Source organism: Brienomyrus brachyistius, chromosome 10 (assembly GCF_023856365.1).
Source record: "Brienomyrus brachyistius isolate T26 chromosome 10, BBRACH_0.4, whole genome shotgun sequence".
In the NCBI taxonomy this organism is placed as follows: domain Eukaryota; kingdom Metazoa; phylum Chordata; class Actinopteri; order Osteoglossiformes; family Mormyridae; genus Brienomyrus; species Brienomyrus brachyistius.
This window is the reverse complement of record NC_064542.1, coordinates 12,315,720-12,330,348: the sequence shown is the minus strand read 5'-3', so window position 1 is coordinate 12,330,348 and position 14,629 is coordinate 12,315,720. Positions and strand designations below refer to the sequence as shown.

Sequence of the window (14,629 nt, the reverse complement as noted above, 5' to 3'; positions counted from 1 at the left end):
CTCACGAAGGTTTCGTACAGTCATCACTTGGAGCAGCATTATTTAGTCAGTTGGTAAGAATTTAGGCAGGCTAGGTGCTGACACAGACATACCACAGTTTCCTGAAGAGCCGTGACAGACGAACCCTCATTTCAGCCTGGTTTAAAATGCGATCCTTTATACTGAGATTTATCTTTTTTTTTGGCTGCATTATTTGAGCTTTGGGTCTCGTTGCACTGCAGACAAACTTGTTGAAAAACAAAACCGTAGAACGAAGCGGGACAGAAAGGGAAGAACTGAAAGGTTGTGCTGAGCCTTCTGGGGGTTATTGAGCGAGAGAGTTTGTGCTGGTTACGCATGTTCCACTGGGTGTATTCAGTCACACTCAGTTTTTAACCCCAAAGATCATTAAAAAAGGATGATTTAACAATGTACTACTTTTATAACACAACATTATATAAAATCATATATTCATTTTGTCCAATGTGTTCCTTAGGGTGACCCAAGATAGATCGTTGGTTGTTGTGTTATTGTAGTGATATGTTGCTATACCTCTATCCTCCAGTAGAGGTCATTGTTTTGCCTTGTACTGTCATAAGTCTTGACAATACTGTTTAGATAAGAGGATTTCGCTTCGGGTTGAATGTCGACTGAAGTTATATAAACCTGCTTTGCTTACACCCTGCATTATTCATTTTAACGACCTCATTAAAGAAGCTTACAGGGTGAGATATCTGACTCATATCAGGTCCTTCTGATCATTGTAGAGTGCATTACTGTAGCAATGATAACTGGAGGAGGCAGGACCAACCAATCAGATGTCTTGGTGCCCTTCCTCTACAATCTGATTGGCTATTTCTCTGGGCCAATAATTTTTCTTTCTGCACTCAGAACATTTTTGTGTGAGTAAAACACCAATGAACCCCCACGAGTGGTGGGCAGTGATGTTGTGGGGGAGTCGGCCAGGAGCATCACTGAGTAGGAATGGCAGTGCGCCAGATCACAGAGTAGCAACAATAAAAAAAATACCAAGCGGTCCAACAACAATTAAGAACCTCCCTTGTATTTTTTTAGGTGTGTGGGGTCTGCTGAGTTCGCCGCATGCTTTCTCGCTGTATTTTAATTGCGCATGTGAAAGTGGCTGGCAGGCAGCCCAAACACTAAACAAGATAAACAATGTTAGGAAATTGTGCTGTCCTGTGTCCTTTTTAGGATTACGGTGATTTGGTGACTCTCGAAATGTGCAACAGATTATTAACACGACTCTTTAAGCATGTGTTCTGTGGTAGACCTAATAAATGAATTACTTTTTGTTTCTATCTCAAAATAATTAAGAAAACGTAGAGAGTGTTTCTAGCTAACCCTGATTACTGGCAGTCTAGGGCAGGGATTACTAGTGTTACCTGGAAGATAGCATTTGCTTATTTTCTTTTAAAGGCTCCAAGGTCTTAGCTTATTGGCATAGCTTTGCTGTAGTTGAGTTAGCCAGATAAGATTGCGTTTGTCTGTAGAGGTTGGGATTTGTGCGTTTTGACACAGTTGTGGACAGGTCTCATTCATCTTTATTGTTGGCGGAAAAGACGAGGTGTAGCTGTTTTCGGTGGCTAGATTTTAATGAAACTTACAAGAATTCTCGAATGTGTTGAGCAACCTTAGCCTGTGTTGCTTATTTGTGACATTTACAAACACAGACTTGGGTTTGAGTATGTAAGAGTGTCCTTGTTGGGTGGTTTGGTTTTCCTGTCAGCTGCATCTTCTCTATCATCTCTGATCCACCCTCTCTCTGTATCCTAGGTGTCCTTTTAGTTAATGCCCCCCTGGACTACGAGCAGCGGAGCGAGTATTACCTCTCGGTGGAGGGATCGAGAGGCAAGTCCTCCCTGAGCGACGTTACCATGGTGATCATCAATGTCACAGACGTCAACGACAACCCTCCCATCTTCAACCGAGGCGACTACAGCGCCGAAGTCCCGGAGGACGTTGCCCTCGATGACTTGGTGATGCAGGTATGCTGGCGGTTGATCTTATCAGAACAGAGAAAAACCTGTGAATTGACCCCTCAATGAATGAAGGATTGGCTTCAGCGTGATATCCCACATTCCCACTGCAAAGGCAGCGTGATGGAATTCGTTCGTGCTTCCAGGTAACGGCAGAAGACCTCGATGGACCTTTAAACAGCCTTGTCCACTACACCATCGTGAACGGTGATCCCCAGAAGCAGTTCAGAATTAATCGCCAGAGTGGAGAAATTATGGTGAACCGGAGACTGGACCGAGAGGAGGTGAGCAGATCCTTCCAAATAATTTGCTCCTGCTAATGCGACCATGACCCTGATCTTAATCGTAAAATAACGTCATCCCTGACTCTGAAGATGTTCAGCACCTCTCCCATTAAATTGCCCGTTACAAAGTCCCTCATTTTCTTGTCCTCGATACTCTATGTTAGAAGTTCACAGAAGGTCTTATCCTTGTACTCCTGTCATGATGGTGCGTCCAGAGGATCTGACTGTTGCCTTTTGCAGGTCCCTCATTACTCCTTAACCATCCAGGCCACTGATGGGGGGGACCCACCCCTCTCTACCGCCGTGCAGGTGACGATCACCGTGTCGGACATCAACGACAATGCACCGGCCTTCTCCCAGATCAGTCACAACCTCTTTCTCCAGGTACGGATTTGGGGCCCACCCTTCCTCCTTAAGAAATCGCATCCCAGACCATCAGCAGAGCAGAGCAGAGAGACTAGCACCCTCATCCGTGAATAGCTGCAAATTCTCGATGCGGCTGAACCCGCATGAGTCATGCCTCCTAATTACGGGCTTCTAGCGTTGCGGACACGTGTCTCGCAGCCAACTTGTTTCCACACCAGGGGCCTGTTATCTTTTGAATCTGCTGAGATGGTGTAGGTCAGCGACAATTAACCTTAAATCGTGCCAGTGGGTGTGCTCTTAATTACTGGTTCCAGCGGGGCCAGTTCTGTGGCCTCCGAGCCACATGCTGTAGGCTTTTCGAGCCAGCTGCTCTGTCTCACTCAAAAGACTCAAGTAGCAAATCCCCAGCTGCTAAGAATAAAGCTCCAAAACAGATCAGTCTGTGTAAAGACACCAAGCAATGCTAAGTAGACGTCAGATAACCATAACAATGATTGTAATGACTGCACTCAGCAACTGCCATAAACTACTTCATGAACTTTTTAGAAGGTCATTTTATTGGCACCCAGTGGTGTATATATACTGTAGGGGAGGAGCCACAGGGGCATTGGCTTCAGCTGAAAGCTGATTGGCTCCCTGAGTGCTGCCTCCCCTGTCATCTACAGATTCAAAACATATCATTGGCTAATAATAAGGTTGGCCCCTTCATACCCCTCTTATATCCCCCACTCTAAATATTGTTTTGGACTTTTGGTTTACATGTTCTTTCCATAAAAGCTGCTTGTTTTGACTTGACAGGAGGGCGAGCCAGTGGGCAGTGGTATTCTCCAGCTCACTGTGATAGACAGAGACACGCCCAAGAATGGCCCACCCTTCGCGTACCATATCATGTCGGGGAATGAGGATGGGCACTTCCACGTGGACCAGGGCGGTCTGCTGTCAACTACTGGCCAGCTGAAGAAGAGGACCAAAGAGCAGTATCTGCTGAAAATTCAGGCAAGGATGAGCATGTTTCCGTGTCAATTCCCAAAATGCTAGAGCATGAAGGACAGGAAGTAAGACCACAGATACGCTATGTGCTATGTAGGAGATCTGGTAAAAAAACCGAATGTGAAATCCATGCCTCATGTTTTTAATAAGAAGACAACGTAGACATCATTTCATGGTTCTTGTTCAGAGGTTTAGGGATGGCATTGTGGGGCAGTGGCTAGTCTCCTCATGACTGTGGGACTCAGGTTTGAGTTTCTGCCATGTCTCCATGTGTGTGGAGTTTGCATCGTGTACATGTGTCAAGGTAGCGTTTTATCCAGGTACTCCAGTTTTCCTCCATAGTCCAAAAACACGTTAATTGCAGTTACTGAACTGCCTGTAGGTGTGCATGTGTGAGTGTGCCCTGTGATGGGTTGGCACCCCATCCTGGGTTGTTCCCTGTCTTGCATCTGTAGCCTTTGGGGTGAGATAGGCACCAGACCCCCCACGACCCTGAATATGAAAAGCTGTTACAGAGGATGGATGAAAGTATGCTGAAAGCTTTAATAAAACAAGAAGCTGTCATACTGTTTACCTCAGCAACAGCAGTATGGACCCAAATGGCCAAAATCAATCTATCGTCCCTACTAATGGCAAGCATAGGGATGAATATTTTTATTGAGAAGTTTCCTGCCCAAATTTCAACAGTCCAGTTAACTGACAGCTTAGCTAAAACAGAGAAAGAATAAATGAATGAATAGTTATATTTATTTTGTCGCCCTCCTATCAGGTGATAGATAATGGGCACCCACCTCTGTCCTCCATATGTGTGGTGAAGATTAACATCACAGAGCAGAGCACGCACCCGCCTTCCGCCGTGCCGCTGGAGGTCTATGTCACCACCATGCAGAGGGACTTCTCTCGTAGAGTCCTCGGCAAGCTCCATGCCACTGACCAGGATCCTCATGATGTGTTGTCGTACCGGCTGGTGTCGGAGGCGCCGCCGGGAGGCCGGTTCTCCGTGGATGAGGCAGAGGGTGATGTGGTGGCAGAGGGCCCGCTGGGGCCGGGCCTCTACCTGCTGAACGTGAGTGTCTCGGACGGGCGCCTTAGCACCTGGGCCGGGGTGCGGGTCCACGTCTGGGTCGCCACGCAGCCAGTGCTGGACCGGGGCTTCACCCTGCGCCTGGCCGGGCTCACGCCGGAGGAGTTTGCTCGCGATCACTGGAGGAGTCTCCAACGTGGCCTCAGCCTCGGCCTGGGCGTGCCCCGGCAGGAGCTGCACGTGGCCAGCCTGCAGTCCGAGCCGGGCTCCCTGGCCTTGGAAGTCCTGCTGGTATGGGGCCAGCAGGGGCCGGACACCCCCGTGGAGACCTTCCCTGCCAGCCGGCTGGAGAGCGTGGCTTACGACGTGGGCGATGCTATGGGTCTCGATGTCTTGAGGATACGACATGGGGCGTGCATGGGGCCGGAATGCCGACAGGCCAGCTGCCGGAATACCGTCCATCTCCTGAGAGACGTCGAAGGGCCTTACACCACAGCCCGGGCCAGTTTCATCACCCCACGGCACGCCTGGGAGAGCATCTGCTCTTGCAATGGTATGCGTCGTCTCTTGGTCAGCCTTGGCGTGGCCTGTGGGATTGTCTGATCCTCTGACTGGAGTCACCCTCATGCTGTACATTATCTCCAAGCTATCTTCTAACTGTCAGGAGTCTGTATTCAAACAGCTACGCAAATACTGAAATAGAGATCAGAGCTTATCCAGTCTTCATTTTGACTGGTCCACCTAAAGCTGGTGTTGAAAGGCTCAGATAAATCTAGTCTTCGGTGTGGTCTGATACATCAGTGAACTTCTTCAGAATGAGAAATACGGTAGTCTGTTATATTGACTACTAGGATCATAAATTATGGGGGAGTGGGGGGATGTAAACCCCCCCCCAGTAATCAAAACCAGCCAATACAACCCCCTGGACCCCCATAAACAGGTGGAGACCTCAACCCCCCAAAGCTCGACCCAACGATATGCTCTTGGCTAGGGATGTGGGTAAATTCAGAAAGACCTGATTTTCACAAAGTTTAGCTACAGAAAATACTTTCCACTTCTGCTTCAAATCGATAAAATACAGCCAGATCTTCAGCCTTTGCAGTTGCCTGGCTCTGAAGACACTCATTGGCTGTAGATGGGTCAATGCAGGAGGAGGGGGCTCCAAGGTAGCTAGCTGGGCACAGTTGCATTTATCCATCCATCTGATGCTTTCATCCGAAGCAACTTACAGTAAAGTAAAGGGATCTTAATTCATCTTTGCTTCCTGAGATTCAAACCCATGAAGCACTGAGCTTGTTGCACTATTGTTAATGTGGTATTTGTCCCATGAAGAGAAGGCCAGAGAGTTCTCTGGAGGTTATTCATGCGAGCCTGCTGTCTCCTAGGATCGGCCGTGCGCTTCGACGGGAGGGGCTACCTGAAGTACCTGTACCAGGGACAGGAGACGCAGGGTTTCCGGCTCTCTCTAAGCATGAGGACGACCCAGACGCAGGCCGTCATCGTGACCGCCAATGCCACCGACTGGGGCTCCCTGGAGGTGTGGCCTGCAGCTCGACACGACAGCACATGTCTGTTATGCCTAAGGGTATTCCCCTAGTTCCAGGGTACCGCTGGGCTGTAATTAGGCAACCATTTCCTCTTACACTATATGATGGAACTGATATAATATAATAGTTAAATACTTAAAACTGAGCCAGTCCCTAGAGTGCAAAGTGCTCTGGGGTTCATCCTCTTCCTGTAATCCCTGAGCTGGGCAAAGAGCAGCCTGGTAAAAATCAAACCATTCCAAACCCTACCTTGGCCACCGAGATGTAGAAAGATAAGATAACAAAACAGCATATTGAGAGACTTCCCTGTATCACATGCAGCTCTGTTCACAGGAGATAAAAACCACGACATACAATTCCACACTTATGTCACCTTATTTATACAGCAAGGGTCCAAATATTGCATCCTCACTATGAAACCCAGTTTTAATGAACCATCAGACTTTAATTCATTTACGAGCCCCCTGCTCTTGGTCAAGAAGAATGATTGAGTGTGTGATGAATGATGAGGAAGGAGGCAAACAGGTAGATGACGATGTGTGGAGTTACACTTCTTTCATATGCGTGTTATATTCGCCACGGTGGTTAATCTACTGTAAAGAACATTCCGGAATGCATTAGAATAGCCCAGGAGACACCTGCTATCATGTCACTCATCCTTCAGGTCTGTCATCGGGTGGGGTTTCTTCAGACGTCAATTTCTTAAATTATCACATAACGAAAGTGCTGCTTTTTAAAAAAACAGGGCGAAAGTCCCTGCCCTGCCCCAGATAATGAGCTTCATGGGCCTAATGGCCTCCGCTCGTTTGTAAATGTTTTATGTTCTTATATTCTAATCCACTGAGCTGCACGTCACATGAACCCGGAGTGTTGGCTGGCAGGCGTCTCTCTTATGCTGCCCTACGCAGAGTCAGCTCCGAAACGTATTCGGCTTGAGAGGGGCCTCAGACCTTCAGGCTGATAGCACAGCCTTTACTCTTCAGACTATTTACGGTGATGGGGGGCCCTTATCATTATGTCTTCAGAAGGGTTACTGGAAAAAATGGGGACCTTCAGCAGGGTTACTGAAAAAGAGGGGGCCCCTGAACAGGGTTACTGAAAAAGAGGGGGCCCCTGAACAGGGTTACTGAAAAAGAGGGGGCCCCTGAACAGGGTTACTGAAAAAGAGGGGGCCCCTGAACAGAGTTACTGAAAAAGAGGGGGCCCCTGAACAGGGTTACTGAAAAAGAGGGGGCCCCTGAACAGGGTTACTGAAAAAGAGGGGGGCCCTGAACAGAGTTACTGAAAAGGAGGGGGCCCCTGAACAGGGTTACTGAAAAAGAGGGGGCCCCTGAACAGGGTTACTGAAAAAGAGGGGGCCCCTGAACAGGGTTACTGAAAAAGAGGGGGCCCTTCAATAGGATTACTGAAAACGAGGGGGCCCTAGAACCCTCAGTCTTGTAAGCATTTGAATACAGAGGCAGGGCTGTAGCCCTGGTACTAGCTGAAATCCGATTGGCCACCAAAGTGCCCCTTCCTCTGTCTGTCACCGACAGGCATATCATTGGTTAATGATAAGTTTGGCCCCCTTGTATGAATTATGGCCTCTGTTATGCTCCCCACCTCAAAATAAAATCCTAGAATTGCGACTTATTATGGTCTGTACCTGTCTGACAAATTCTGAATTCTAAATCAGTTTAAAATAGCAGTGAGTCAGCAATAGGGGCAACAAGACTCGAAATAAGAGGATGGCACATTAATAAAACAGATCCGCTGTTGTACCTTAGAGTCAGGAGATTAATTAGTATTGCTCCAATAGGAATCCAGGTATATAAATAGGTAAAAAATATAAGTAGACGAACAGAGTATTTAAAGGACCTGAGAGCTATTGATTTCAAGAACATAATATTAAGGGAAGCTGTGACGATTCTTCACGGTAGATCAGTATGATAAAATGCTAGAATAAGAAGGCAATTTAGGCCAATGACATTAAGTGTTGAGGGAACAGAATGAAAGGTCACATCTGCTGATGATATTTCGGTCTGGTTTTCGCTGAACAAACACATTTCGATCCACTAATGACTGTCATTTCAGATCTAAATAGTAACTATTCTAAGATCATAAAATCTGAATTTTAGGTCATTTTCTAATTCCTAACCGGTTTTCATTGCAACATTTTGCCACCTTGCTATTTATTTTCCATCAGTCATTTTCCAGAACAAAGGTGTCTGTAGTGGCAGGTTGTTCATGTGATATGTGTGTACAGTGTCTGTTATATGGATATTATGAAGATACGTACTATAATCCACCCCTCATGTCAGGAATGCTGATTGCGGGACATACATCTGTTAGAGACCTAAAAAAACCCTGTTTGATGAATAATGTAACATCCAAGAAAGAGCCTATTACAAAACAATGTTTGCCAGTTGAAATAAAAACACTGCTTATAAAGTGAAAAGTCTGAAATCCAAGGTCAAAGGTTCTGTTTTTGATCATCCATCTCCTCAGACAGAACTTCTGCAGCAAAAATAAATGTATTGTAAGGCCACCCTCTGTCAGCTGACACACATGTGCCTTTAACTTTGGGGCTTTGGCTGCCGTACAAGGTCTGGACGCTCTGGGGTAATTTGCTTGCTGGAGTCACATATTAACAGTGTCACACTGAGATCTCACTTGAGTGCCAATACGGCACATAATATTTACTGCACTTTCTAGTTGAGTGTCTGTGTTGATGCCCTCAAATGTTTGTAACACTTAGAACTCAATAACCCACAATTAACCAGGATAAGTGGCTAGAAGATGGATGGTTAGATGGGTGATAGATATATCACAATACCCCACAATCAACTAGGATAAGTGGTTAGTGGATGGATGGATGGATGACGAATGGATGCATATTAAACAATAACCCACAATCAACTAGGATAAGTGGTTAGTGGATGGATGGACATGGATGTTTGTAACACAATACCATGCAATAAATAAAGGATAAGTGATTGGATGGATGGATGGATGGATGCCTGTAAAGCAGTATTAAATGTGAAAGTAAAAGCAGTGTGATTTCTCCTGCAGATGATGCACGGGGTTCTGCACTTCCGCTATGGCTGTGGGGGGGGGTCCCACGGCACCCTGCATGTGCCAGGTGACCCGGTGTCGGACGACCGTTGGCACCACGTCCTCCTGGAGGCCAACGGCACCTCACTCAAGCTCACCCTGGACCGGATCCACACCGCTGTTGGCGTGGCCCCCCGGCCGTGCCGCTTGTCCGGCCCCCGGGGGTCCCTGTTCTTCGCTGCCACCCAGGGGTCTCGGGGGGCCACGCTGCTAGGCTTCGGGGGCTGCCTGGGTGACCTGCAGCTGAACGGGGAGGTGCTGAGGCACATCGAGGGCCCCGCTGAGGTCCTACCCGGTGCCAGGAAGCTTTTCGGGAGGTACCAGTGCTGCTTGGGCTCCGGGGGGTGCGCTAGCTCCCCCTGCCAGAACGGGGGCTCCTGTAAAGAGAACTCCCTTGGAGGTGAGCTTGCTTGGTGCTGTGGGCCAAACTACAACCCTGACCAAGTTAATGAATTTGTATGAATTAAAATTTAGGTGTTTTGCGTTATTCTTCTTAAAGTTTGGGTTAGCATTCTAGTCTGTGAGCGTGTAAGTAAGTTTTTCAGGTTCATTGCAATAGAATATTCTGGCAGGTCACCTCTGTACCGTCCATGCTTGTTATTGTAGAGGCCCAGTGCAACTGTCCGCCTGTTTTCGACGGGCCCCACTGTGAGTGGAAGAGCTGTGAGGGCCAGCCGTGCGAGTGCCCACAGCAGGATGCCGGTGGCAGGTGGGCTCTCAGCGGTCGGACCGTCGAATCCTCCGTCTTTAGCCATTTAGCATTAGCATTCAGGATATCTTTGTCTCTGATCATGTTCAGCAATGGTAAAATGCTGTCACACATGTACACGTGTCTTCCTCACATCCTTTGCATCAGATGCTGTTATCTGGTTTATACCAGTATCATATTTTATGTTTTATCATTCAATATGGCCTGGATAATGCAGCAAAGACTTCTGGGACATCTATGGCAGATTTGTTTGGTGCATGTTTTGGAAAGTGACTTACCGTTTTTTTCAAGTGTTCATGTACAAATAATTCATAGCCTGGTTTTAAAGTAAAATAAATAAGATGCCAGTTTAAGAGGCTGAAATTATCGGAAAGTCATACCTGTAATACCTATAATTGAGCTGTAGGTGGCGTCTTGCACGGAGCTAGTCTGGATCCAGTCCGCGAAAGTGAACACCCTCCTCTCCTGGTCCCACTGCAGGTGCCTGAACATGTCAGATGATTGCTCCATGAATCCGGTGCTGTGTGGGCGTGTTCTGGAGGCCCCGGGGGCACTGGGCTTGGCATTGGAAATCTGCGGTGCGTTGTTTGGGCTCCTCCTGCTGGCTGGAGTCTTTGTCTGCGCGCGCAAGCTCTACATCCACTGGCAGAAGCACAACAGTGCGGCCACGCGGATCCCTGGCATGGCCGAGGGCCGGTCCATCGAGTTGACCTCGGTGGGCGGCCCTGGAAACAACCTGGACCATAACCCATTCAGGACCCTGAAGCCCCGGAACCAGCCAGATCTGGCATCACTGGCCGAGAGCCACGTGCCGAAGCCCTCGGGGCCAGTGGTGTGCAGTGTGGCACCGAACCTCCCCCCGCCCCCTCCCTCTAACTCCGACAACGAGTCCATCCTCAAGAACCATTGGGAGCTGGACTATGATGGTGAGTGGGGGTGCAGGGGCAGCTTTTAAAACTTATAGGTCATGGAACAAAGGCGACAGGTTACAGGTTAAGGGGCCCCTGGGCTGTTAAAAGGCGGGGGGGGGAAGAGGAAGACTTTCAGGGGCCCTGACCCTGAGGAAGGTACTTAACCAGAACTTATCCTAATATGCAGAGGTATAAAGTTCAGGTTCAGAAATAAAAATCCAGACCAAGGTTTTACGTTCACAACTGGTTGGTTGAAACAAAATCTTGGTCTGGATTTTTCCTTTCTGGACCTGGAATTTCCACCTCTGCTAATATAGAAAGCAGTGTTAATATTTTTTAGGATTTCTTTGGCATGTTCTTTAGAATAATATGCTTAAGAATATGTGTAAACGGCTAAGCATTTGCTAACATGGACACATCAACAGCACAGTGGCCAGAATGGACAGCATCTGTGTTAGGCTGTGGAATTGGGACCCGGATTCTGGGGCTGACTGACTGACGCCTTTTCTCCCTCCTGCAGTTTACCCCGCTGACCCCGACTACTTCGGTCGCCCGACCGTCCAGGAGTTCCCGCAGTTCGACATCGGGGAGAACACGTACACCGCTGTGACCTCCGGAGACCCCCGCCGGAACTCTCGCTTCGGGGGCTTCCCCTTCCCGCTGGAGCGCGGCGACCGCCGGGCCCCCCTGCCGCCATGCTACAGCAGCCAGAACCTGGACGACTTCCTGGGGCCCGACGGGCAGCCGCTGCCGGGTCCGCAGTGCCCCAGTGAGTACACGGCCATCAGCTACTACCCCTCGCAGCCGGCGCGCAGCCTGGACGGCGGCTCCTCCAGCGGCTACCGGCGCCTCAGCGTGCGGCTCAGCGTGGCACAGCCCTCCTACTCGGAAGGCGTGGCCCCGCCCACCCGCGCCTCCCGCGGCCGCCTTGGCTCCGACATGCCGGAGAGCGACTACGGCAGCTGCGAGGAGGTCATGTTCTAGGGAGGGACAGAAGGCTCAGGATAGCTTCGCTGGGCCACGATGCACTGTACTGACCTCACCGTAGAGACTCCGGTTACTGTGGCCCATCGTTCACCCTGCACAAAAAGGGGGGGGGGGAGGCAGTCCTTCGGGGAAAACAGGGAGCGTAGCACTGATCTTTCCCGTATAAGCCTGTCGCCGTGACTCCCGGTGGCGAATTGCTTGTGACGCTTCGCCCATTAGGGTGGCTGACGGTTGGAGAACTTATCTCACGTAGCCCCTGTGTGTCTGTGTGCCCGATTCAGTGTTAGATATAATCTTTAAAAAAAAAAAACACGAAAAAAGACACTGTAATTCTAAAACCTGTGATGTGAATTTCCATGTAATAGAAATGTATATAAATATATGTGTACATGTGTGCAGTTGTGACAGTCACTCCACGTTGCAATGAAGCGACTGGACAAAGGCTGGGTTTTCTCACCCTTTTTTGGTAAAAGCATTCAGGGACCTGCCCACTTTGCGTTTACCTCATATTCTGTCCAAATAGGGAACGGAGCTGATTATAAGAGTGTCAAACAGACCCTTAGAGCACCGAGCCTGTCGATGGTTTCATTTTACTGGAGCAGAGCTGACCATCAAATCTGAAACCTTGAGTTATCTGTGTGGAAGGTCCAGTGATAGTCATTGTAGAGTATTATATACAGAGATTTATTAAAAACATTTATTTTAAAACATTTCCCATTCTATAAACATACGCATTGTGTAAATATATAAGCAACTAACCCACTTCTAAGTTGTGAATTCAGGCATAATTATGTACGCACATTATTTTTTATATCTCTGTGTATGAAAATATTTTTATCCCGGATGTGATTCAGTATAAAGACATCACAAATATATAAAAGAAGGGCTGGTACCCATTAGTCAACTAAAAATCTGACACGGTGTATTTTGTGCTAGACACTTTCTTTGTTCTTGCGGAGGAATGTACTTTTATGATAGAACGAAGGCGGAATCTGGGGGATTTCACTTTTCGCAGGTAATGGAAACTTAACTGGACCGTGAGGCGTGTGCAAAGATATGGTACAAAATGAAGCATGTTCATTGCTGACCATCTCCTAGCTGCATAATGGACGATGCATCAAGTTTACATGAATGAATCCAGTTCTTTTTGCTGCAGCTCCCCCATCGACCCGCCATGCTCCCGATAGAGGGAATAACTGTATTTAGCGGCGTGCGACAATGACATGTTTATGCAGTAGGGGTGCGGTATGTGCTGTGTGCTTCGTAGAGCTGTGTGTGTATGTGTTCTTGTGGCAGTAGCAATGTGTGTATACATTATTAATTGAGACGACCGAATGGGTAGTGATTTGAGGCCAGTGGAGAAGCCTTTCTGGGTCTCGGCAGGGTGGTGCCAGAAGATCCGCTAAATCTATTATAAGCCACAAAGTCTGAGGGCAGATTCACTCTTGTGGGCGGGGTTAGGGGTGTGGTCTGGGCGGAGTCAATAGATGTTGAGTGACGATCCACGTGTGGGCTTTCTTATAGCCTGATGTAAATGTTGTTTATTTTTTTTTGTCTCAATGTGGGCCAACCCCATGTTTTAAATGAGTTGTTTCTCTGTGAGAGAATTTTATGGTTGTTGTTACATTCTTTCGTTGATGTTCAATATTGTAAAAAAAAAGGAACATAATTAAAAAGTATTGTTTTGTATTATTTGAAGACTATTTTCTTTATCTTTCTGCTTATGGTCTTACAGCTTGTAAATCTCCTGAAATGTTCTAATATGCCTCACTAAGTTGTTGGTGGCTTATTTATGATATTGTCATGGCTATCATGATGGATATCAAAATGTTACCGGTGATCACAATTATGTCCACTAGGGGGAGACACAACATGGTTGCACAGGTTTGTGCTAAGAATCACTGAGCTAAGCCATCCCATTTTGAGGTTGGGGTGGGCGGTACTTCGGGCTTCATTTATGGCCTTTCTGAAGTGAAATTCTGTCAGGCCTAATCTTTTAATTTGGCGATAAGGTTCCCCACTCTTCTCCCAAAAGGACAAAGAGCAGCAGGATAAATGGGGGCGTGTGATTGGTCAGCTGCCTGGGTGGCGTCCGGCACGTGTGTCAGCAGACTGTGCCACACACTGTCACTGTACTGTCCTACATATATCAGTGACAGTATGTGTCAGTCTTTTCCACTCTTGTGGGAATCATAGTGACCTAGTCATTAAATACAGGACTGCTCATTGAAATATTAAATATACACAATAGCTACAGAACAAAGTAATGTGGGCTGTGTGGGGAAATGGTCTGGGATGTATAGAGTCCAGGTCTATGAGGGATTCAGCCTCTCTGTGTGTTGTCTGTGTAAGTGTATTCATCTGGGCGCCAGAGTAGAATTATGTCTGTCTGGGTGTGCATGGGAGCGTACAAGTGTGTTACCTTGTCTGTGTGGGTGCTGGTGCCTCTCCGCTGATTGGTTACATCCTCCACATCTGGATACCCCTATGTCATCGCACCCGATACGGCTCTGTGAAGCTTCCCCCGAACCCCACCACGTCCAGCTTGTCAGGATGACGTCATCACGCACAGGTGGCTGAGATTCTCGGTGTGATCCGTCCTTCATACGTCTGCTCGAGTAGAAGCAAAACACCAGTGACCTCACGTGTAGCTGTGTCCCAGAAGTGGCAAACTACTAATCACACGTAATATATATGAATCGTCTATTCATTTTCCATAAGCACATATGCAGCACAGAAGCC

The 14,629-nt window shown here is 47.8% G+C and overlaps 1 protein-coding gene across 1 annotated transcript in view; it reads left to right on the top strand.

Moving 5' to 3' along the window:
* fat2 (FAT atypical cadherin 2) overlaps positions 1-13,579 on the top strand; it is a 42,264-nt gene extending 28,685 nt beyond the window's left edge. Inside the window, exons 15-24 of the mRNA XM_049027526.1 lie at positions 1,774-1,985; positions 2,123-2,260; positions 2,501-2,644; positions 3,425-3,622; positions 4,386-5,193; positions 6,026-6,177; positions 9,239-9,680; positions 9,887-9,989; positions 10,470-10,915; positions 11,421-13,579. Coding sequence (XP_048883483.1) covers positions 1,774-1,985; positions 2,123-2,260; positions 2,501-2,644; positions 3,425-3,622; positions 4,386-5,193; positions 6,026-6,177; positions 9,239-9,680; positions 9,887-9,989; positions 10,470-10,915; positions 11,421-11,884 — 3,107 coding nt within the window. The 3' untranslated portion in view covers positions 11,885-13,579. The remainder of the gene's footprint in view (positions 1-1,773; positions 1,986-2,122; positions 2,261-2,500; positions 2,645-3,424; positions 3,623-4,385; positions 5,194-6,025; positions 6,178-9,238; positions 9,681-9,886; positions 9,990-10,469; positions 10,916-11,420) is intronic.
* The last annotated feature ends 1,050 nt before the right edge of the window (positions 13,580-14,629 follow it).